This window comes from Cladophialophora bantiana (genome assembly GCF_000835475.1).
Source record: "Cladophialophora bantiana CBS 173.52 unplaced genomic scaffold supercont1.19, whole genome shotgun sequence".
Taxonomy (NCBI): domain Eukaryota; kingdom Fungi; phylum Ascomycota; class Eurotiomycetes; order Chaetothyriales; family Herpotrichiellaceae; genus Cladophialophora; species Cladophialophora bantiana.
In genome coordinates, this window is record NW_015971593.1 from 189183 (window position 1) to 211357 (window position 22175).

Sequence of the window (22175 nt, forward strand, 5' to 3'; positions counted from 1 at the left end):
GTATTGTCAATGGGGCCAGTGACTGAGCAAGGGATACCTTGCAGCGGACAAACATCACCAACAGGAGCTAGGAACAATGGACTGGTCGAATGTAAGGTACCACTCACTGTGCCGGCGGCCCAACGGTCAATCACGCTGGACCGCAGTAGCAATCGCCTTCTGGGCAGGTGGAGCAAGGTGATGAAAATGTCCCCTCAAGCAGCATCCCTTACAGTTTTATCGAAATTTCCCATGTCATGACGAAAACCTAATATGATATCAAACCACGTTCCTGCACTCATACCTGTACCTACTCTTGAAATGGCTGATCGACAGAACTAGATCTTGACTTGCAGAATATTAAGCGATACTCATATATTTCGACTTCTGCCCGACTGCAGGGAAAACGAAGTCTCCAAGCTAATCTACGGCCCTCTTGGCCGATATTCCAATCTTGCCTCCTGAGAACGGCGAGAACTGCTGGATCCGTTATTTAATTCCTGGACGAGACGAAGCCGGATTGGTGGCTTGGTTTTGTTTCCAACAAGATCTGAGAAACTTGCTGGGAGCAAGCTGAGACCTGTATTCTGCATAGTATGTCGGGGAGAATCTGCATCGTATTATACACCAACGACCTCGTTGAATCTGTGTCATTATCCCATCGTCCATGGGTACAGTGAAGAGATGGAGACCGGTGCAAGCAGCCCAAGAAGTGTGGCTTGCGTCCTCAACGTTCAACCGCAGACATTTGTGGGGAGGACTTAGGTCAGTCCTCACAGCCGAAGCAGGGTAGACCATGTCTATACCTAAGGTGCCACTGATCGGGGGACTGCATACAAACCGTTATACTGGCCCCACGGCGTCCAGAGAGCCATACCATAATATTCCGTGGTAAGTCAGTAAATGGACCCGACCTTTCCATGCCTGCACCGGGGAGCTTTTCGCAAAGCATCCGGCTGTTTTCCATGCCGATGACGGATTCAGTCAGACTCGGAGTAGTGTCCAGTAGAAATGGATCACTGGTGCCAGGCCTCCTAGAGGCATGCCAATGGTGGTCGAGCTCGGCTGATTTGCCTACTTATCTGTGTACCTACCTTCATGTTAGGGACCCTCGTCTTGTGGCGCTTGCAGCCGATGCGGACTTCAATGGTAGTCCTCATGGCGCAGAAGGATTCAGCGGCCTGGCGTCGTCTGTCGACTGTTATGTGCTTACTTGCCTTCTTTCAAACAAGTCCAAGGACATAGTAGGCAAGGCCGTCAGCCTGAAGCGTGCGATGGTCGCCACTGTCAGCAAATTACGTACCGCCCGGCAAAGGGAATGACTTGTAAAGAACGAGGATCCTCGTGAAAGTTCCATAGCAGGGTATAGTTAGAGCACCCGCGCATTCGGCTCCCTTCCTTGGGTTTGGCTCTCAGGTGTTGGGTACAATTCCAGGGTTATGGTGGCCGGGGAAGTGGCTAGCATCCAAGATAGCTTTTCATCAGATTCCCCAATCCAAGAGCCCAAGCGAGAGACTAGGGCAAAGCGTTTGATCCCCCTCAAACTGCCGGCATTTTTAGATGCCTAGAAGCAGAGTACCTGAGCAGTTCGTTTCAGAGTGCACATATCAACTACGTACAACTCTCAGTCTGTGCGTTTAAGCGAGACAGGTGGCATGACTTCGGAGAAAGTTGTTCTCAGCACAGAGTACATGCCCTGTGCAGTGCAGATCCTCTGATCGCCAGGTATCGACAGCTTCCACAACAACCATTTCGGATGCTCGCATGCCTGAGAGGTGAGGGTGGGATTGTGGTGTTGGGACTCCTATCAGAAAGTTGATTGCTAGACAGGTTACGCTTCGAATCACCCCAAGAGACATAGAGGTTCAGACGTTAGTTTGGGTTCGTTCGCGGCAAGGATTAGCAGTATTTTAAGCTCCCACATTTCGGATATGCTGCTGGCTGTATCGGCTGCAGTCACCCTAACACTGGGTTTCTTTATCAATCCAACATTCCCGTGCAAAGAAATCGCATAGTCACTTCCGTTTGGGCATTTCCTGCCTATCCGTTGTTGCAAGTCACCGATGCTGGCACAAGCCGTTGCTGAGGTCCTCGTGACGGATGCTGGGCAGCCTTGCACCCCCCTACCTCGTACTCTGGGCGCAGAGTGTATCCATAATCGGTGCAGAGCGAGTCGAGACAAGCGATTGCAGGATTCGCAGAGCCATATCGCTTGCTTATGCTCTCCTCGTGGCTCGAGAAGGAATGCTTCGGCTCCAAAGGAACCCCCATTCGTCCTGCAGGAAAGTGGGCATTATACTTCCACTCAGGTCCGCAGCTACGGCACCAATAGCTAGGACTCTCCTGTCCTCATTGACCTGGCCATCGATCCTCTAAGTACTAAAACAGCAAAAAAAAAAAAACAAAAAAAAACAACACCCTGTGTAGCTGCGGCATTGTGCGGCAGTGGAAAGCTGTGGAGCTTTTGGAATGAAAGTTTCCCTCTGTGCACCAATAGATTATACCACGGTCGCCGGATTGCTTTCACCTTCTGAACTGTTGTACGTCAATTTGCAGAGATCGACATCAGCAGGAACAGATAGCTCCCACTAAATTGATGTAACAAGAAACGGCGATTTCCATTCTAGGGGGACAAAGCTGCTTCAACTTTGATTGGTCCGAAGGTACACTTCTTTTCCCAAGATCAGAAGCATGAAAACTGGAACTGGGTCATCGTCACCGCAGTGGATGGTAGAAAGTAGAATGTTGATTCGGTGGCAAGCTCGTATTCCTGCTGTACCTCGGGGGCTGCGAGGTCATGAAGTGCCCCTGAAGCCATTTAAGTTTGTTTATGTCAGGTCTGCGAGTCAGAAAGCTTTACTCGTTCTCGACGAGAGAAGAGGCCAAAGGTAAGCACTGTGACTATGGAGAGCCTTCGGCCATCTTGCAATGGGAGAGGCGACGGCAACACAACTGACAAGTTCCGCTGCATCACGTCGAAATTCTTGCGGCTCGGTATGGACCTTTCGCTTTACTGGAAAACGAGTTATTGTCTCTGTCATCCTTACGATTGTGAGAATCACGGCGACTGCGCGGGAGGCGAGACTGGTACAGCTTCAGTGGCAATGAGTCCGTTCTCTTTAGTTGTTGGTGAACGGTTGCCGGAAGTACGACCCGACGGAGTTTCTTTTGGCACCATCGAGGTTCAGTTGTTCCCCGTCCCATGTTCTTTTCCACCAGTGGACAAGTGGAAGTTCGCTTAGCACCTCGTGGCGTACGACGATCATAGCCTGTTTTGGTAGACGCCTCGCAACGATTCAAAATCTTCACCGTCCTTCTAGTCGACCCGAAAGCTCCCTCGACTGGACCGTACCCGATTTCGAAGGCCCGAATTCGGGGCCAGACCAAGCTAAGTTATCATTGCAAACTTTAGTAGTCTTGCTATGCTGTTGGTCATACGGAGTGAGAAGTTTACTGCTTGCGCATTAGGTTGTCGTTATCGCTGTAGAGCGCGTTGAACTGCCAAACTGGTATGCCTCGCTTCACGAAGGCCCCGTAAATTGACACGTTGTTGCTGATCATTTCGGTTGCGCGAAAAGGATCGTCAGGAGGAGCCTGATAGAGCGCGAGGCTCGGCCAGTCACTCGCATAGTCATCCCCATTTTCTCTTGCCTACCCTGTTTTTCCCGTGGGCAAGGGAGGCCCCAGTTCTGCCAAATGGCCAATTATGAACAGCCCCTTTTTGCTGCGGCCGAAGACCTTAGACGACCATATATTGCGTCTTCGCCTCGTGGTAGTTCCGCTGTCAGAGCCCTAAACCTCGCCAAAGCTTGATCTAGAGGAGTTGCTAGAGGTACGCCATATGTAGCGTGTGCGAATGTCTTTCTAAGCGATATTCCAGACTTTCTAGGGAGCGGATGATCTGCTGTGCTCCTGCCCTTCCCCCCGGGTACTCTGCGGTGGGCGGAGGACTGTGGTTACTGACGAGTAGCCCAAACTGGTGTCTTTGTGCGTACGAGGTACAAGAGAGGTCGCTTCTGACTGTTTCAGGAGATTGTGCAAATAAAAACCTGCACGGCGGCCCCATCGCAATGCCAGATACCCTGCCTACTGTGACTCCTGAAACACCATGACCCCTTTTTGGGTTCGTAGCTCAAAGCCGCGAGCAATATCCAGCGAGGGTCCCGCGTTCACTAGAGCCTCTGCCACACGAGTACTCCGTAGTCCCCGGCATTTTATTTTGTCAGGCGTCCGAGCCTCGAATTTAGGTCAATTGTTCAATTCAATGGGTATATCCCTAGAAAGGTAGAAGTGGAGGGTCCAGACTCCGGCAAATGCATGTTTGATTAACTCGGCATTTTTTGATGAGCTGGTTCCCCTAATTCAGGCTGAAGAAGGCCTCTCGCTTCCTCGAGGCTCTCGTCCTCCTCCAAAGCGGTCTCACGACGAGTTTCCGCATCGGCAACAAATCCTTCAGCCCTAGGTCCATCTGCCGATGCGGACAAAATCCACCAAACGTCTTTTTTGGTGAGAATGCCTCTGAAAGCGCCACGATCAATGAAAAGAAGGTATCGAAGCCCAAGTTTCTGGAACATATGTACTGCCAGTTGAAGTGAGCTGTTCGCGTTTAGCGTGATTGGTGTCTGGTCCATCCAAGGTCGTAGGTCTATTCCACATCCGGTGGCGATGTCGGGATGATAGGTGAAATAACATGGGGTTTGGGAATCAACAACTGTTTCAGCTTCAGGGCTGGGTCTGTGCCCACTAGGACGTGTCATTCGCTCCAGCGCGAACGCCAGTTCAACCCGAGAAATGTATCCTAGAAGAGTGTTCTCGCGCGGGTACTGCCGGTTTGAAACTGTTTCAGCGACATCCGCTCCTGCTTTTCTGAACGCCACCACCGGGAAACCGCGATAAGATGTTGTCCGCAGCATATTTTGTAGGTTCTCAACGGTATGAGGCTTATTGGCATCCAAGCACTTCATTTCTTCCACTCTCGTCATGAGACTGGAGACGAGGACGTGAGGCATGACTGCGTCGTCCTTGTTTTCGAGATATGGATATTCGTTGAATTGAATCCAAGACTCATAGATGCCTCGCGTAGAGAAGACATCTCCAATCCATTTTGCAAGCATGACCGCAATCATGATTGGCAAGACGTAAGTGAGGGCACCTGTTAGTTCAAACATGATAACCACAATCGACACGGTCATCCTCGTGACCCCAGCCAAGGCTGAAGCAGCGCCAACGATCGCGTATGTGCCTGGAATAACACAGGGAACATCAGTGGTGCAGGCAGCAAACAACAAAGACGTTGAGAAGTGTTTTTGTATCAGCTGAACAACCACCCCAAGTGTTCTTCCGTAGAGGGCGCCAATTGCCAGAGAAGGGAGTATGATGCCTGCCGGAATCCGTAGGCCGAACGTAATGCTCGCAAGCAATAAGCCCAGTAATGAAGCTGCGACCAAGAGCCATGCCATTGACAGAGCTCCCGCGGTTGTTGCGCGACAGAGACCAAAAATGTCATTGTTCCCTATAGTAGCGCATTCTGCAAACAGATAATATACCAGTTCAGAGAGCTGGGCTCGCATGAAGAGGTTCGGATAGTTGACGACTGCGGAGATCGCGGAAACAACCAGTATTTCCAGCAGTGGCCTGTTGCGAAACGGATAGCTTGCGGACTTACGTAGCCGTGCCACTAACATGTTCAATTTAATGAACAGCCCGCCATATATTCCCCCGATAATGCCGAGGAGAATAAATGGTGCAAGTTCAAAGCTGTACCACCCAGTCGTGTAGGTGACTTGATAGAGGACGAGTTTTCCGGTATGAAAAGGATTCAAGGCCTGGAGCGTCACTGCTGCCACCATCGCACACACAAATGACTGCCACATAGTCTTGTCGGGGAAGTAATAGGACAGCTGCTCAAGGGAGAATAGGACACCACCGATAGGTGCACCAAAGGCAACTGAAATACCAGACGCAGCTGCAGCAGAGAGGATTTCTCGTTTTCGAGCTTCGTTCTGACTCAATGACTCGAATGGCTTCATGATGATATTGGCGCAGCAGCAAGCAAGATGGACAAACGGACCTTCCTTACCAAGCCACATACCCGAGGAGACGGCGAGTATCTGGCGAAGTCAGTTCATCTCCAGAAATATCAATAAACGAACTCACCAAACCAAAGGACTTTGTGACTAGAGTCCATGTACCGAGGAACTTTCTGATGACAAAACCTCCCAGTACCGTCTTGATTTCCGCTATACCGCTGTGTTGAGCATATATTGAGTAATGCTTAACGAGGATTGCCGCTGAAACCGCGAACAAGACAGAAAAGACAATGAAGAAAATGTAGCCCATCACGAACTGGCCAGCCCTGGCTCTGATACCTAGCGCCGCAGGCCACGGAGTCCAGTCTTGACATTGAGCAAATTCATCGTGACCCCAACAGCAGAACTGCTTGTTCAAATAGAAGTCTCCTCCACCAACTCCCTTCTTGCAATAGCCTGTCTTGATATCACCCAGCCAGTCTGAAGTGATGTTGATGAAGGCTGCGACGCATCCCACGGAGATTCCACTGGCCACGAGTACGAACCAAACATGGCTGGCGTCCAGCAATTGCCTCAGATTTCCAACGAGACCCGTATGGTGCGCTAGAATCTTTCGCAACCGTTGCCGCTCTTTCGTATACTCATAAATCCAGTCAATTGCAGTCAGGTCGTCGTAGCCCACTCGCCTGCCTGGCCCCTCGACATACCAATCAAGTGGGCCGTCATCCTTGTGGCCGATGTGTTCAGGACCGTGAGAATCACCCTCTTCAATGGTAGCACTCGTCTCGCCCGGCCCGCCGTTCGCCTGAGCCCGTGCGGACAGCACGGTCGAGGGTGTCTTGTTCAATTGCACAGAGGATGCCATGGGAGGGCTTACAGTGCGGCCCGAACTTCTAGGACCTAGCAGACTGAGTGGCCTGCTACCAAGGCATTAGCAAAGTCATCCGTTAAAATCGCGAACCCTACCTTGAAGAGATGTCACCCGCCTCCTCCGCGGTAATCAGGTCAAGTTCAGATCCATTGCTATCGTCGGAGTCGGACCGTGGTCCCGGCATCATTGAAAGGTTTCGCAGGCTCTTCCACGGTTCTATGAGTATTCATGGTCTGACAGAACAACCGCAGTCAATCAGAGACGTCAACTCTGGCCGGTTCGAGTCCGCAGCGGGCTTTCAGTCGAAGACGGAGTACGCGATCGGCTTGGCAAGGCTGGACATCAGCCTCGCCAATGTTTAATTTTCGTAACGCCGCAATCGTATTTTCGTCTTTCACCCTGTCTACTCAACACCCTCTCGGCTTTCCACCTCCCGATCACCGCGATGTCTTTAGCGATACCCCAGGCCTCCCAGTCCGGGCTATTCAAGCCTGGCTACAGCAGCTATGACGCCGAAGATGGTGCCGTTATTCGAAACGTATGCCGGCTCCCACCCCTCAGACCACTCTTTTTCTGACTCTTGGGTATAGATCGATGCATGCAGAACAATTGCCCAGACCGTTCAAACTTCACTGGGCCCATATGGCCGCAACAAAATTGTCATAAATCATCTGTCCAAGATGATACTAACTTCAGATGCCGCTACAATCCTTCGCGAACTGGATGTGGTCCACCCCGCCGCAAAGCTACTGGTCATGGCCAGTCAACAGCAAGAGGCGGAGATGGGAGATGGAACAAACATGGTCATAATCCTGGCAGGAGAGCTGCTTAAGAAGGCTGAGGAGTTAATACGGATGGGTCTTAAGACGAGTGATATCGTGTCAGGATATGAGAAGGCACAGGCCTACGCACTGAAATGCCTAGAAGGTAAACGGGCGCTATCCGCTACAGTCTGAAAGAGGGCGCCACTGACATGCAGTCAATAGATTTAGAAGTCGATACCGTCTCCGATGTCCGCTCTGTCGACGAACTTTGCAAAGCCCTCCGCACTGTCGTTGCCTCGAAGCAATCCGGGTCCGAAGACCTCATTTCGCAGTTAATCGCTGAGGCCGTGCTGGTAGTCCTACCCAAAAATCCCGCAAACTTCAACGTTGACAATATCCGCGTGGTGAAAATCATGGGCGGGGACCTCTCGTCCTCTCAGGTTGTCAAGGGCATGGTCTTCGGCCGCGAGCCTGAGGGGCTGGTGAAACGGGCGAAGAAAGCGAAAGTTGCAGTGTTCTCATGCCCGATTGATATTTCCCAAACTGAAACAAAGGGAACTGTTCTACTGAAAAATGCAAAGGAAATGATGGCCTTCTCCAAAGGCGAGGAAGCACAGCTCGAAAATGCCATCCGAGAAATCTACGATACGGGTGTCCGCGTGTGTGTTGCTGGCGCGACCGTGGGAGAGCTAGCCATGCACTACCTCAACCGAATGGGCATCCTTGTGGTCAAAATTATGTCGAAATTCGAACTCCGGCGTCTGTGCAGCGTGTGCAACGCCACTCCTCTGGCCCGCTTGGGACCACCCATGCCTGATGAGATGGGCAGTATCGATGTTGTAGAAACCACCGAGATTGGTGGGGACAGAGTGACTGTCTTCCGCCAGGAGTCTGACACCGCAACAACACGCACGGCGACCATTGTGCTGAGAGGTGCAACCCAGAACCACCTCGATGACGTGGAGCGCGCGATTGACGACGGCGTCAACGTCATAAAAGCAGTAACAAAGGACCCTCGACTAGTTCCAGGCGCAGGCGCAACGGAAATGCAACTTGTGGAGAGAATCAGCCACTTCGCTGATAAAACGCCAGGCTTGCCGCAGTACGCTATTAGGAAATATGCGGAGGCATTCGAAGTGATCCCGAGAACGTTGGCAGAGAGTGCCGGATCAGATGCTACGGAAGTGGTGGCAAGGCTGTACACGGCGCACCAACGCCGAGTAGCTTCCAGTGACGAGATGAAGGGCCGTAATCAAACAAAAGACGAACAAGACGAAAGCGACGATGATGAAGACGAGGGTGAGGACGAGGACGAAGATGACGAATCCGGAGAATCTGACGAATCGGAAGAACCCTACTGGACGACCGGCATTGACCTGGAAGTCGCCGACGCGTCCGGCGTGCTGGATGCCCTGGAAGAAGGCATCTTGGACTTGATGGTGACCAAGTCCTGGGCGATACGGTTGGCCACGGAGGCGGCAAGGACGGTGCTGAGCGTAGATCAGATCATCGTCGCGAGGCAAGCTGGTGGGCCGAAACCACCTGGGCCGAACCCGAATTGGGACGAGGATTGAAAGAAAAGTGGCGGGCGGTGAGATAGGGCACGAACTGTCTTCGAGCTGAAATGATGAAAAGAGGAAGAAAGGGAATTCAATCCATGTCATGAACGAGCATCGAGAAAATAGGAAACCAAAAAATAGTGCGTGTGATATGCTGACGGGGCGAAAGTCATGGCATGCGTCCATGTCTCAAGGCGACAGAGCGATGACAACCGACACTAAAGAGGGAATTCCACAGCTGCCAGTGATGCGAACGTTGTTGAGTGCGATTAAGGAGAGCCTACCTGTACCCTACAATGTCCACATAGGCCGGCCATCAGGCGGGTGCCTCAGTGCAGAATGGGGACAGAACACCCACTTGCCGACACGACGAGAAAAGAAGAGGCTATCTCTAAATCGCTGTTCTCTATATGCACGGAAAGCGGCCGATGGGCACTTCGTTTCGTGGAACGAATTGAGTACGAGTGTCCAGATGGTGCTTCAATTCATGCTCAAATTGTAGGGACAAGAAAACAAAATGACCAGGGTTCAAACCCTGAATGGTGCAAATTGCAGTTCGCCCGTCTCACGGGGTGATATCATTTCCGAGATCACTCATGATATATTTTGTTTATTTATTCCTGATGCCTCCATCCACGTCGTGTAGTCTTCCAGCTGCTGCGCCCAGTTGGGAAATGCATCTCGCCGCATTTGCTGCTGAGCAGAAGCATCAAGGCATGCAAACGATACCACCTAATGCTTAACGTGGACGATAGCTCCAGCTTTTGAGATGACCCTTCCACTAGAGCCGTAGGTCATAAAACACGCGCTAAGGTTAGAATCTATTGCTAAACCGGAGCAACCGCTTGTTTTCCCTTATTCTTGAAGCTCTTTTTCAAGCCTCTTCCCAGCATTAGGCTCTTGCTGATCATCGAAATCAATGCTCCCGGAACGGTCCAGCTTACTTTCGTGGATAACGGAGGCAGACCTCTCCAGCAATTTTGATGAGCGCTCAGTGCCGAATACAGAGCCGGGCATGTGTAAGCACCCGTGGACATATAGCCCGTTGTCGAGAAAATAGTTCGCCCAATCACGGACTTTTGGAGAACCCTGGTCTGTACTGACGGTTACAGGGGGAAACACATCGATGACTGGGCCAATTGAACGAACAGGAAGATCCACGTCCATGAAACTCGGAAGAATAGAGCCATCAAGGTAATGGTGCGATGGTCTTGCCTATGGCCTGTAGTGTTTCGAAATCTAGACCACCTGCACTCTCTCCAAAGTGACCCCAATGGCCGGTGGAAAGTCCTAGCATCGATTGCGAAGTTTGTAAGCGCAAAACTTGATATCTGATGTGCATGCGGTTAGACGTTTGAGCGCAGGATATCCGCCTGCACCAGGATCGGCCGGTTGTTTGTAAATATCCTGCGCTTGTTGCGACTCGACCTGTATCGGGGTTGACGACTGAACGCAGAAGTTAGACACTTCTGCCTCTGCTTCAGATTTGGAGGAGGAATATCGGCGCATCACAACGGCCAGTGATTTCCAGGGGACAGACGCATTCGAAGGGCCGAGTGCCACGGAACCTTTTGATCTTTGCGACTGGTTGTTCTGTTCGGCCCACTCTATGAGTTGATGGAGGAGAATCCAGTACTTGAGGGTTCTCGCCTAGTAGCACGCTTCCAAGCATCCATCGCGGCCGTATATTCTTTCATCTGGTCTTCATATCTGTCGTCCCATAGCTTCCTGTTATCGGCGCTAAGACCATCCCACTCAGCTTGAATGCGAGCAGGGATTTGATCAGGAGGGTAGTCGTCAGCTTCTAGCTGCGGTCTCATGTGCATTGTAAATTGTACGTAAGGTGCTTCTGGTCGTTCTGGCCGTACGTGTGCACCTGAAGCACGGGCAAGGCCATTCGCGCCAGCATCATGAGCAGAGGTTATGCTTGGTGCTCGTGGCTGACTCGGCGACTGGTACGCCACACCTAAGTGCTGATTGACTGGCATAGGAGAGGATTGTGGATATGTAGTGTCCGGAAATTGCTGTTGTGTTCCAGGATTCGCGGGTGCTTGTGGAGTAGAAGAATTGAGACGGAAAGAGGAGGTGAGCGTCGCTGGATCGTGAGGAGGGGCTGGAGAGAAAGAGTTTGCGGGAGCAAGGTTGGGTAACGTGCTGTGTTGGTACATATTTGACGCCCTTGGGATGATGGTTCTTTTTCGACGCTCAGGTCGCTCGACGGGCTGTGTCGGGTAAGCGTCTGCTATGGGGAGCAAAGGGCTTCCTAACCTCGGGTTCATCTTCATCGCTCGCTTCGGAGCTGTCGTCCAGTAACCCTTCCCCTTCAGGTCTGCTCTGTTGTAACTCGGGGACCACGCCGCTGCCAGCCAACTCTGCCAGGTTCCCGCCGCCGTTTGCCAGGACTCCAATCTTGTCCAGTTGTTCGGGTGTCAATTTTTTAGCTGGAGCAGTCATAATTTCCTGCAGGTGATTGAGAAGGATCGCACGCAACAGGCGCATCTTCTGGACGTGTTCCGTTTCCTGAATGATTCTCTTGCGGGTAGCATCGTTGTTGGACTCGATCTCAGCGAGACGTCGCTTTAGTTGAATGCATTTCTTCCTGTAGGCAAGCTCTTGTGTGGGTGCAAGAGGCGCATTGCGATGAAGAGGGAGATCGCCCGCTGGAGGGAAAGGTGTGTCTTTGGAAGAGTCCATCTTAAATGGGAGGTAGAGAGAGGTCGATCTTGTCACAAGAGCATCTGACAACAAGGCTGGAGATATAGATGAGGACTGTACGGAGAGGAAGTCAGACAATATAATCGAGTTCCTTTTGAGCAACAAGGGGTGTCTGAAGAGTCTGGTTAAAGGGCTTTGGATCGCGTTATGAGAAACGCAGGAGGGAGCGATGGAGACTCGGTTTGTTAAGGAAAGTGCGCCGAGCACGTCAAAGCCAACAGCGCAACCGTTGGCCTTCCGCTTGACATCTTCCCTAGCACCTACCCTTAACTCGAGGATTCAATATTGATACCTATGTTTTCCCAATCCAAGGATGTGCCGAAGCGTGTCTGGTAAGTTTTCTTCTAACAATTCCCCCTCCATTTCCACCAGGTGAGCACAATCAATCCTTCACACTCTTGACTGAGGTTGCACTCTCAGCCTTGAACCGACAGATTCTCCCATATTCCTAAAAATGCACCGTCAAGGAGTAGCGCTTGTGGCAGAACTCATCCTCAGAACTCATCCCTTTCCCCTTTGCGTCTGATCATATGGTGTTGCTTGCCCTATTCACCAAAGTGTCACCGGGGTGAAAGTCCTCAATCCTCAAGAGCGGGATGATCGGAAGGCTTGGATACGAGAAACCTATTGAAGCCTGATTAGAGGATGAGAGGGTATTTCAGCTGCCGAGACCGGCCGAACAGAGCCGCCAATTCAATGATCCAATCTGGACCTTTTACACTTCACCCATGAATTGCGGAAGTGGATGGTGCCCAAGTCCGGCAATCTTGGCAATTCCAAAAAGGATATGGAAGTCTTTTGTGCTAAGCGAGCCGAAGCGTTGGCCCACGCGAAGCTCGCCAGAAGTCGCCCAGCTCATCATCGAGCATTATCATCTAGACCTCTTCGACACAGCGCTCATCTCGACCAAGAGTCTGGAAGACCCGTAGCTCCGAATGACGGTTGTATTGTCGCCGGCTGGACCGGCCTTTGCGATGCTACTCAAGATATTGCTGTGTCAGGCTGGCTCTGCACCCCATTCATAACTCCCCATTTACCCCAGCTTGGCGATGCTCTTTCTGCTCTCAACGAGGGACTACCTACAACTTTCAGCCGTTCACTATGAGTTCCTGGGCTACTCTGCCTCGGTCGTGGAAGCTGGAGGATGTCCAAGCAGTGTTAAATGTCATCGTCACAGCCCTAAGCGGCATCACCATCTACGTGTTCACACGCTGCTGCTGGTCACTCAGTGCACGAGTGGCTGCCAAAGGAAGGGTTGTGTCAATATCATCCCTCCTCAGCTTGAACACACCTGGTGAAGCCATCGATGTTCTCATACTATTGAAATCTCATATTTTTCAACATTGGAACATCGTTGCTCAAAGTCTCGTCGTCGTTGCACTTTCCATCACAACTGTCCTCTCCGGTCCGATTGCGAAGTACTCAACAAGGCTGACGCACGTCGTGACTCAAACGGAGGTTAATGGGCTTCTCGCTGGAAGAACGGATAACAGCATGCCAGACTCCCAAGTGGCGTGGAATTTGACCCAAACGAGTCTCGACCGTGCAAACTTTCCCATCAACGAACTCCTGGACTATCTCCCAGACACTTCGGACTTGTGGGTTTACCGTCCCGACGAATGGAACAACAGTTGGACCATGACCTGCGAGCCCACCGAGTCAAAGCCCGTGAGCTTGTATCTCACATCCGATTGTAACACCTTTACCGGGAAGTTCGGTGGTGCAATAGAAGACGAAATCTTTCCAGCATTTCTGCGCAGCGACTACGGGTATTGGGAAAGCGCAGATTTCTACGTCAATGTAACATTGATCAAGGACCTTCTCATCTGCATGTATGCGGCGAACTATTCAGACTGGGATGAATCCAGTAGTCCACTCGGCACATATCGCACCGTGTCGATGTCCATGGCAGCTTTACATCTTCACCATGCACCGAAGAACGACTCTGATGACTACGCCCCGTGTCGATTCGGTGAAGGGCCAGTGGGCTCTGCTTCATATACTCGTGTCGATTGCACCGTCAAGCTCACCAATGGCCATATTCAGGACCCAACTTGGATCGCATTTCCGGATATTAAGGACGTGTTTAACATCCCTTCCGCTATGGTGGGGAACTATTTTACGCGCTTCAAGGAGGAGTCAATGGCGGACGATGAGATTACCATTATTAGCCCTAGAGACCTGCAACGATTCTATCAGACATACATGATCACCAAGGACACTCAACTCAAGCGGCCAATCAAACGCAAGGTAAGCGTCAAAGTTGTTGCCGTGCAACTGTCCACCGGATTCATTGCGGTCTTTACCCTTCTTGCTCTCTTTGTTTGCGTTGGAGGAGGAACCTATGGTCTCTTCCTCTTCAGGCACCGAGAGACTATGGAATCAGTGCCGCAGTCTAAGCTAGATTGGCTGTTGCAATACATCATGTCAAGGCCACCAGATACCAGCAGTGTGGATAGTCGAGGACCAATGCCATCGATGGTCAGTGCGACCGGGGGCAAAAAATCCTGGCAGGTGAAATCGGGTAGGAGACGTGCCCACTTTGAGACTGCTGTCTACGGCACAACCTGGACTGGAGACGTTCCTCAGTCACCCGACATCAACACACAATCCCCGGCCTTGCCGGACAAAATTGTCGGACCGAGACATCCGTCGTCATTCTGGGTGCCAGGATCATGACAAAACAGACTGTCGTGACGGAGAAAGTAAGCTGGGCATGCGGAGTCTCGGGCGGCTCAAACTGAATGAGGTGCGGCAAGGGGTTTGTCGTGCGGTGGGCTGATCATGAGAATGCTTATAGCTCTTCTGCGGACGGATGAATTGGTCGCTAATCACCCCAGTGGCTTGCAACCCAGATCGCTGCGGCAGTTTCTTTGCGTCTCGAGTCCTGTTAGGATGGTTGGTGCTGTTCTCTCCGTCTCCTAATTTGAAAAAGTCGATATTCGAGGTTGTTTACTGTCATTCAATTGCTAAACTCCAGCCCAACGGGTTATCACCAAATACTTTGCACGAGGAGACAATGGTAGCAGTCTTCTTGAGTCGTTACAAGGATGCAACAATACATTTATCTAATTGATATCTGGCTTCCAATTTGTAACAACCCCCCCCCCCCCCCCCCCCCCCTTCTTTTCTCCCCCTAGGAGAATGGTGCGCACGTTCCACAACAGGGCTGACTGTAATTATCGATATCATCAAATGAATGTTGAATACTCCGTTGTGTGGCTCTGGTGGGGAGACGGGCCACAATGATGCAGGAGCATTAGGGCACGGAAAGTAGTCTTTGGACAAAAGAATCCAGCTTGGACATGGCGTTCCCTGTTCAGTGCCTACAGGCTTTTGTAGCTGCTGAGTGAGGATTAGATCGTCCGACTTTCGACACGATGGCTCCTAATAGTCTTTTCTCCCGCATTGCCGAAGAAAATCTCCGAGCAAGGCATTTTGATCACTTTTTCTCAAACGGTGATTCCCCAGAAGAGGCTCCTGCAGGTTGGGGTTCTCATGCACATTGGCTCCTTCTATCAACGTCTTCGGTGCATGAACAGGAGGGGCATGGAGACAGCCGCCACGACGAGACACTTCAGGGAGGCGTAGGCGTTTCTGCAGCTGCGGGAGTGTGGCAGATATCCCTATCCATCTCATCTAGAATGCATTGATCCTGCGCTGGGGCTCACAGTGGCACCGGTGGCGTATTTTCCTCCGAGAGTAGTCTGACGATGGCCCATAGAGTTGGATTTCCCTCGTGGAGAGAGGCCGGGATCATGGATGGTTGGAAGGTTAGAAGGGAATCTCCACACACATTGCATGGGAATTTTGACCGCATTTGCCAACATTTGGCAAACTAATTGTGTGGTGTCGAGCAAATGAGGGAGCGCAGACGACATTTTGCACAGAAGGGCCGTTTTCAGGGGGCCACTGCCAAGGCGCCTGTGGTCGCCGCTTTGGGAAACACACATCGCACTTGGCAGTCTTTCGACGGCCCTTGACGGCCCTTTTCCTTGAGCTAATCGCACCATCTGCCTCTTCTCGCTTGTCCTTGGTCAGTCCTCCTTGCCGCCTTCACACCATACACGTCTTTGATCACGCTTTTCTGCTCAAAGAACCCCTCTGCAAGTGCACGCGTCGGTGACAACGACTGAATCCTACCAGGTTGGATATTGGCTGACGCCCCCCAGAATGGAAAGACTCGTCCCAACAGCAGCCAGCCCGGCAAGTGCAGCTATGCAACAATGCCCGTTTGACTCAGAGTGCCCATGGGGGACGAGGACCAGGGACAAAAAAGAGCTCAACCTGCAGGAGAAAAAGCTGTTGGACCTTATAGCGCCTGCTTTTCCTCTTGATCCTTCGAAAAAGAGGCTCATCATGCAACATTTGCCTTTCAGTCAATGTGATATCGGTCTCTGATACTCTTTGTGCCTTTTTGCCTTTGGCCATCCCGCCAGCGTCACCATCGTGACAGCAATTGGACGCTGTTTCGTGCCCTGCTATTGGATCCCCAGGGCAAATCCTTCGACCAGGCCGGAATCTCCTCATCATGAGCCAAGTACCAACGGATTTTTTGCCTCACGATTCATATGTGGGAGAGATTTATCGGGTCAACATCTCCTTCATCTGTGTCAATTCCGTCATTATTATTATTCGCTTGATTGTCCGAGCCTTTGTTGTTGAACATGTGGCCGTTGACGACTACCTCATGGTGGCGGCTGGCCTCTTCGCCGACGCATTTTCCGCCATGTCCATAGTTGGTAAGTCAGCGGTTAGAGCCCGACGAAAGAGCTCATTCTCCTGACAATGACAAAAGGCTTAAGATACGGCCTGGGAAAACATATCTATGACCTTCCCCAGGATTCCAGACTGGTCGACAACACGAAGAAAGTGATTCAGGTTCGGGCAGACCACCCCCTCCCTCTTTATAGAACAAACTGACAAGGAGTAGACACTGTGGACATGTCAAATCATGTATGTGACGGCCTTGATGCTGGTCAAGATCTCCATTGTGGCATCGTACCTTCGAGTTTTCCCGACTACGGTCTTTCGGAGAATAATGTATGCTCTCGGTGTTGCCATTATCGCCGTCTGGATTTGCAGTATCCTCGTCACCATCTTCCAATGCCACCCGGTACGATCAGCTTGGGACTTTACTCTACCCAGAGACTGCTTGCAGATCGTCACATTCTATTACTTCACTACCGCTTTTTCAATCTTTACCGACTTTCTGCTGTGTACCCTACCGTTGCCCGTCTTTTTTAGGCTCAAACTTCCTGCCAGGCAAAAATACATCGTGTCTTTGCTATTTGCGGTTGGTTTGTTCGCGACCGTGGCATCAGCTCTCCGCATCAGCGTCCTCAAGAGTGTCGACAGTTTGGATGTCACCATGGGATCAGTATCCACAATGAAATGGTCGGTGGTTGAGGTCGGAACGGGTATCGTCTGTGCATGCATACCCTGCCTCAAGCCACTTTTCAAGAATTTATTGCCAGACAAGACCTCTGCCAACAGGTCTGGTAGCCGCCCCGAAGGGCTCGGTGTGCATACACCCAGGTTGGGAACTGCACATGAAGAGAGACACGAGCTGACCAAACCCTCGGAAGGCTGGACAAATTTCAGTCGACAAACATTGACGTTGAAACAAGGCCCACTGGTGACGGCGAAGAACTTCGTATAAACATACAGTCCATATGAACGGCCGGTTTGCTTTCTGGAGTTGGACGGAATCCTTTCGTGCCTGCCGTTTTTTCGGTCTTTTCTCTGCCCTTTGAGCGATCCGGAACCAGAAAAGTCAAGAGATCTGCTTTCAATATACATGAACTGCGCAAGCAACCCATATCCTTGAGATCGGGCTTACCTGACCCGAACACTGGACTTGGTCGATACCGTCCTTCCGGCTTTCCCGACCATATTGCGTCGACAAGAAACCCTTTTCTTCGGCGAAACTATTTGGACAGTTCCAATGCATATATTGCGTGGAAGCATGCAGACGAGGCCGCAAGGAAATATCGCTCACAGAGCCAAAGAAACAAAAACCAACTCCAGCCATGAGACCACGATGACACTTTGCACGATGGACCTAACAGATTACCTGCAAATATGAACAGAAACAAATGGGAAATACGTACAGGGAAGCTGGCTCTTCCTCGGATTTGGGCGAAGTTGTCGAAATCAGTATATCTGAACTTGGTTGCCTGACAAAGGTCTCCCTCAACCTGGTCGATAACCAGGGCGAAGGCGGGGCAAGTGTCTATATACCAAAACCAACCTTTTTCTTCTTCTATGTGATTTTCCTATCGTTGATATGTTTTGGGCGGATGAATGGCTTCAGTTGACATCGGCGTTGGTGTTGACAAGAATGCAAGATATGTATGTTTGCATGTGGAATGTACTGGTCAAATAGGGAAATTGGTGGCGGATGTCCCTATCTCTTTTCTTTCTCCCCTTGCCTTTTCCCTTTAAACTGCCTTGCCCTTCTCAGTCTGGCCTAGGGGAGGAAGAAGCAACGAAAGCAGTGTGGATTTCGTCTGTACAGGCCAGGCCAGGAGAGGACAGCGATATTTACTTCCAGTACCAGATAATCCTTTTTAATGAAAGATGTAAACATTAACAGGCGCACCACATACGGACATCTATCCATACATCCACACTCCCTCTTCAAGACCGATGACGGCTCGTTAAGTTCATACAAAGTAGTTGAGTTAGCTGGAGTGATGTAATTGAGTTAGCTAGTGAGTGAGTTTGAGGGCCGTCCCTCGAAATACTGACGAGGGTCTGATGTGCCTTACCTAATAATATACTGCTCTGGTCTGCTTTGCCTTGTGCTCTAGATCGCGAAAAAGTCTAATCACAACACCTACGCCAATACAGATGAATATATATATATACCTCGTATGGAGGTAGTATATTGGTATTTTCATGTGTCTATCTATGTATATCCCACTCGCTCTATAATTCAACAGATCTACAAAGCCTCAGGAGAGATCCCAACTGTTGAAAGGAGCGGTGGATGGGGGGAATAGAAAGGCGGCCCAAAAAAAGGAGAGAAAGAAAAACGCCTCGCTGTCTGTTTTCCCAACCCCCAAAAATTGGGATTAAAAAAACGACACGACACGGAACCCACGACTCGCCTTGCCTTGCTCAGATTACTCGAGATATTGTAACCCCCAACCCTCCCTGGGGGAATTCCGTTTCCCTAGTCGCAGCAGGGGTTTTAAATAGTACGCGGCGCTCAAGGCAGCAAGAGGCTCGAGACGGAACAACTCTGGCCGTCAGGACAGACGTTGGACCTTCCTAGGTCTTTATCCCTGGGGCCCGTGGGGCCGGCGACGTATTTGCGCTCGCCAAACACGTCGATCTGGCCGGGCGTGCTGTCCGGCAATTGATTGTCGCCCCATCGGCCCGCGAAGTCTAGGTAGGCTGTTGGATCTTGGCCGTTATAGGCGGTGAAGACGCCGGTTGAGTTGTCGTAGCTGTAGGTATACGGGCTATCGAGCAGGGGGTCCCAGAACACGCCGGCGTCGGTGTGGTCCTCTAAGGGGCCCGCAAGGGTGTTGAGGCCTGGGATCGTGTGATCATGGGTTCCCGAGATGGCGTAGTTCGCGTGTGTGCCCTTCGCGACATACACCACCGGTCTGTCGCCTTGGTTGTACTTTTGCACGGCGGAGTAGGTGAATGCCTCCCCGGAGCTGTGCTGGCTGAACCACATCGCCGTGGGCGCGCCGTTGACGAAGCGGACCATGGTGTGTTCCCAATCGCCGACATGGTCGCCAAACTCGAGAGAGGGTAGGCCCAAAACCCAGTTTCCTTGGTTGTACGCGTAGAAGTAAAAGTAGAATGCGTCGAGGATGTTGTTTGGTTTAGAGACGGTAACGATCAGGCTGGCGATCGTGGAGCCTGTCGAGCCAGTGAAATCCGGCTTGACGCCTTGAAACCAAGAAGGCAGAGCCTCAATTCCTTCATCTGATGTGAGGTAAACGTTCGTTCCAGAGGAGGCGAAATTATTGAGACTGTTGAGATTGTTCAGATTTAGGGGTGAAGGATCGCCGGTAATGTTGTTTCCTGAGCCATCTTCGGGATGTGTGTGCGATACCTGCCCGGCGATAGAGCTGGGAAAGTAGGTCTCTGTAGAGTCAAGGTACACAACCGGTGCTGGAATAGAGTTTTTGTCAGCTCCTACATGGAATTTTCCTCCAAAGGGAGGATCGAGGGAGAAGTTTACCGTATTGGCGGACGAAAGCTGGTAGGTCACGTTTTTCAAGCCTTTTCACAGGCGACGAGACCGATGTCCCGATCAAAGACAGCACAAAGGAGACGTGGAGGTAGAGCATTGTGAGATGTTTACCCAGGGCATTCGGGCCTGCTAAGACAACGTGAGGAACCCTGACATTTAAGACATCTCGAGGCATCCTGCGAATGGGTCCAGTCTGGCAATGCAAACGACTGTGGGTTACCTTCCGAGATCATCTGCACAGTTATTTACATCATCTGTAGTCCGCAACTAGGATTCCAGTGGACAAAGATGCCCATGAAGGGAAACATCAACGACAACCAGATGCACGCGAGCGCGTGTGGCGCAGTGTCATATTCGTCCATGTTGGGGGATAGGCTAAGATGACGGCGAATAAGCAAATATAGAGTCGTGACAGGAAGGCCTTTCTCCCGGATTAGCGAAAGTGTCGAGGGGAAGTTTGATGACAGACATGGGGCCAATCTCCGAAACAAAAACCAATCATGTTGCACAAACATCGGAGCCCTATGAAGAACAGCCAGACAGACAAGGATGCATCCCAAGGCTTAAATGAACGTGCATACCAAAGCAGCTTCGATTCGCAGAAACAGCAGTATTCGAGAAGCACGGTCTCAGGTTTGTGTCGGTGGAAGATCTGAAAGGGTCATGTGGAGACTTTGATAATTCAGCCAGGCATCTCTTGGCAACAGCCGGAGCACGTGACGGAATTGCTGGCGACAACGTCGATGGCAAGAAGATGCTTTCCAAGTTGCACCCCTTGTGTAAACAATCAGATGACTGAACAGAGGCGAATTCATATCCCTGTGAGTCAGTATTCATGTTGGAAAAGCAAACGGTCCGTGGTCTTGACATTGAGGATGATTCTGTCGAATGATGCGCCTCGATTTCAATTCTTGTGATGCAATATGTACAACAGCCGCAGTTAGGTCCTTAGGGGTACATCTGCAGTTCATCTCCTCCCTCGACCTTGGCCAACCACTCTACCATAGCGTCTTGTGACCGAACAGCACGCGGGTCATGCCATAAACCGAGAACGTCAGGCTGCCCAACAGGATCGTGTAGTACGGATAGAGGATGTATGGGCTTCGGTGGGTCTATATAAAGATCTTGTTAGCCAAGCTGTCCATTGGACCGAGTGACAACGGGGGTGACGAAAAGTGTCTTGGTTGGTTTGGAGACCTCGGATCATGCAGAGTTCCGTGCGACGAAAAGGCTTGCTTCCGCTCAGCGCTCTGACACATTCTTCGGGGCATCAACCTGCAGGTGGAAACGTGTGTTGCTGAGAGGTGCCCGATATGGCCGATGTAGCTATCCAACGGAGGGAACATCTCGGAACATGCGGCGATCGGTCTACCACTCTGCTAGTCGCATCCAACACAGGATGCCATGTTTAAAGTCAACAGCTCAGAGTAGGACATGCACTCCGACGCCAACGCATGTCCTCCGTCATTTCCGAACTTGACGCTGGTCGCCTCGAAACCACGGCGCTTTAGGGACTAAATTTTTTTTCCCAGATGGACACACGTATTGCAACTCTTTGCGCCTCTCTGGCTACCAAATGGAGTACGCTCTTCACTTCCACTTGAATTGCGGGCTTAAGGGTGGGTAAGGACAGGATGAAGGTCTGCTTCGAAGGACTGAGAGGCTACTGACCTTCCACCATTGTCGCTTGCCATCATGATTCTGGAACAGACGTTGGTAATAAGGTACTCGATTGTCTCGATATACGAAGAACCTGTGCAGAAAGTAATCAGCTAGATCCTGACAATACGAACCCCGGATGTGCCTCCTTTATAGAACTTGAGATAGTGGCAGCTTTCTCCCTCCTGAAACATACCCGGATTTCTGCTGAGCTTGAGCAGGTCTGAACATGCGAGCCCGGGTGGCCTGCATCATTCGGAGAGCTGTGGGAGCGACCATCTTGTCGGTTTAGGAGGGCAAAATAGTCGAAACTTGGTTGGTGGAGGAGGAATGAAGAGCTGCAAAGGATTATACCTGAAGTTCAATTGAGGTTCGGAGGTC

General features: G+C 51.1%; 7 protein-coding genes across 7 annotated transcripts; 3 read left to right on the top strand and 4 right to left on the bottom strand.

Moving 5' to 3' along the window:
- Nucleotides 1-4304: 4304 nt before the first annotated feature.
- Nucleotides 4305-6873, bottom strand: Z519_10635 (uncharacterized protein; the record flags this gene model as incomplete). Its single annotated transcript, XM_016768351.1, has 2 exons — nucleotides 4305-6089; nucleotides 6136-6873. The coding sequence occupies 2 exons, from the start codon at nucleotides 6871-6873 to the stop codon at nucleotides 4305-4307; spliced, it is 2523 nt and encodes an 840-aa protein (XP_016615258.1).
- Nucleotides 6874-7324: 451 nt separating this feature from the next.
- Z519_10636 (T-complex protein 1, theta subunit) lies at nucleotides 7325-9217 on the top strand (the record flags this gene model as incomplete). Its single annotated transcript, XM_016768352.1, has 3 exons — nucleotides 7325-7417; nucleotides 7470-7806; nucleotides 7866-9217. The coding sequence occupies 3 exons, from the start codon at nucleotides 7325-7327 to the stop codon at nucleotides 9215-9217; spliced, it is 1782 nt and encodes a 593-aa protein (XP_016615259.1).
- A 1592-nt stretch (nucleotides 9218-10809) lies between these two features.
- Nucleotides 10810-11896, bottom strand: Z519_10637 (uncharacterized protein; the record flags this gene model as incomplete). Its single annotated transcript, XM_016768353.1, has 2 exons — nucleotides 10810-11424; nucleotides 11471-11896. The coding sequence occupies 2 exons, from the start codon at nucleotides 11894-11896 to the stop codon at nucleotides 10810-10812; spliced, it is 1041 nt and encodes a 346-aa protein (XP_016615260.1).
- A 1122-nt stretch (nucleotides 11897-13018) lies between these two features.
- Z519_10638 (uncharacterized protein) lies at nucleotides 13019-14596 on the top strand (the record flags this gene model as incomplete). The annotated part of the gene is made up of 1 exon (XM_016768354.1): nucleotides 13019-14596. One exon carries the CDS (start codon nucleotides 13019-13021, stop codon nucleotides 14594-14596), a length of 1578 nt encoding a protein of 525 aa, XP_016615261.1.
- Nucleotides 14597-16448: 1852 nt separating this feature from the next.
- Nucleotides 16449-17579, top strand: Z519_10639 (uncharacterized protein; the record flags this gene model as incomplete). The annotated part of the gene is made up of 3 exons (XM_016768355.1): nucleotides 16449-16659; nucleotides 16716-16798; nucleotides 16851-17579. 3 exons carry the CDS (start codon nucleotides 16449-16451, stop codon nucleotides 17577-17579), a joined length of 1023 nt encoding a protein of 340 aa, XP_016615262.1.
- Nucleotides 17580-19133: 1554 nt separating this feature from the next.
- Nucleotides 19134-20310, bottom strand: Z519_10640 (uncharacterized protein; the record flags this gene model as incomplete). The annotated part of the gene is made up of 2 exons (XM_016768356.1): nucleotides 19134-20053; nucleotides 20124-20310. The coding sequence occupies 2 exons, from the start codon at nucleotides 20308-20310 to the stop codon at nucleotides 19134-19136; spliced, it is 1107 nt and encodes a 368-aa protein (XP_016615263.1).
- Nucleotides 20311-21133: 823 nt separating this feature from the next.
- Nucleotides 21134-22073, bottom strand: Z519_10641 (uncharacterized protein; the record flags this gene model as incomplete). Its single annotated transcript, XM_016768357.1, has 3 exons — nucleotides 21134-21247; nucleotides 21807-21888; nucleotides 21991-22073. 3 exons carry the CDS (start codon nucleotides 22071-22073, stop codon nucleotides 21134-21136), a joined length of 279 nt encoding a protein of 92 aa, XP_016615264.1.
- Nucleotides 22074-22175: the final 102 nt, after the last annotated feature.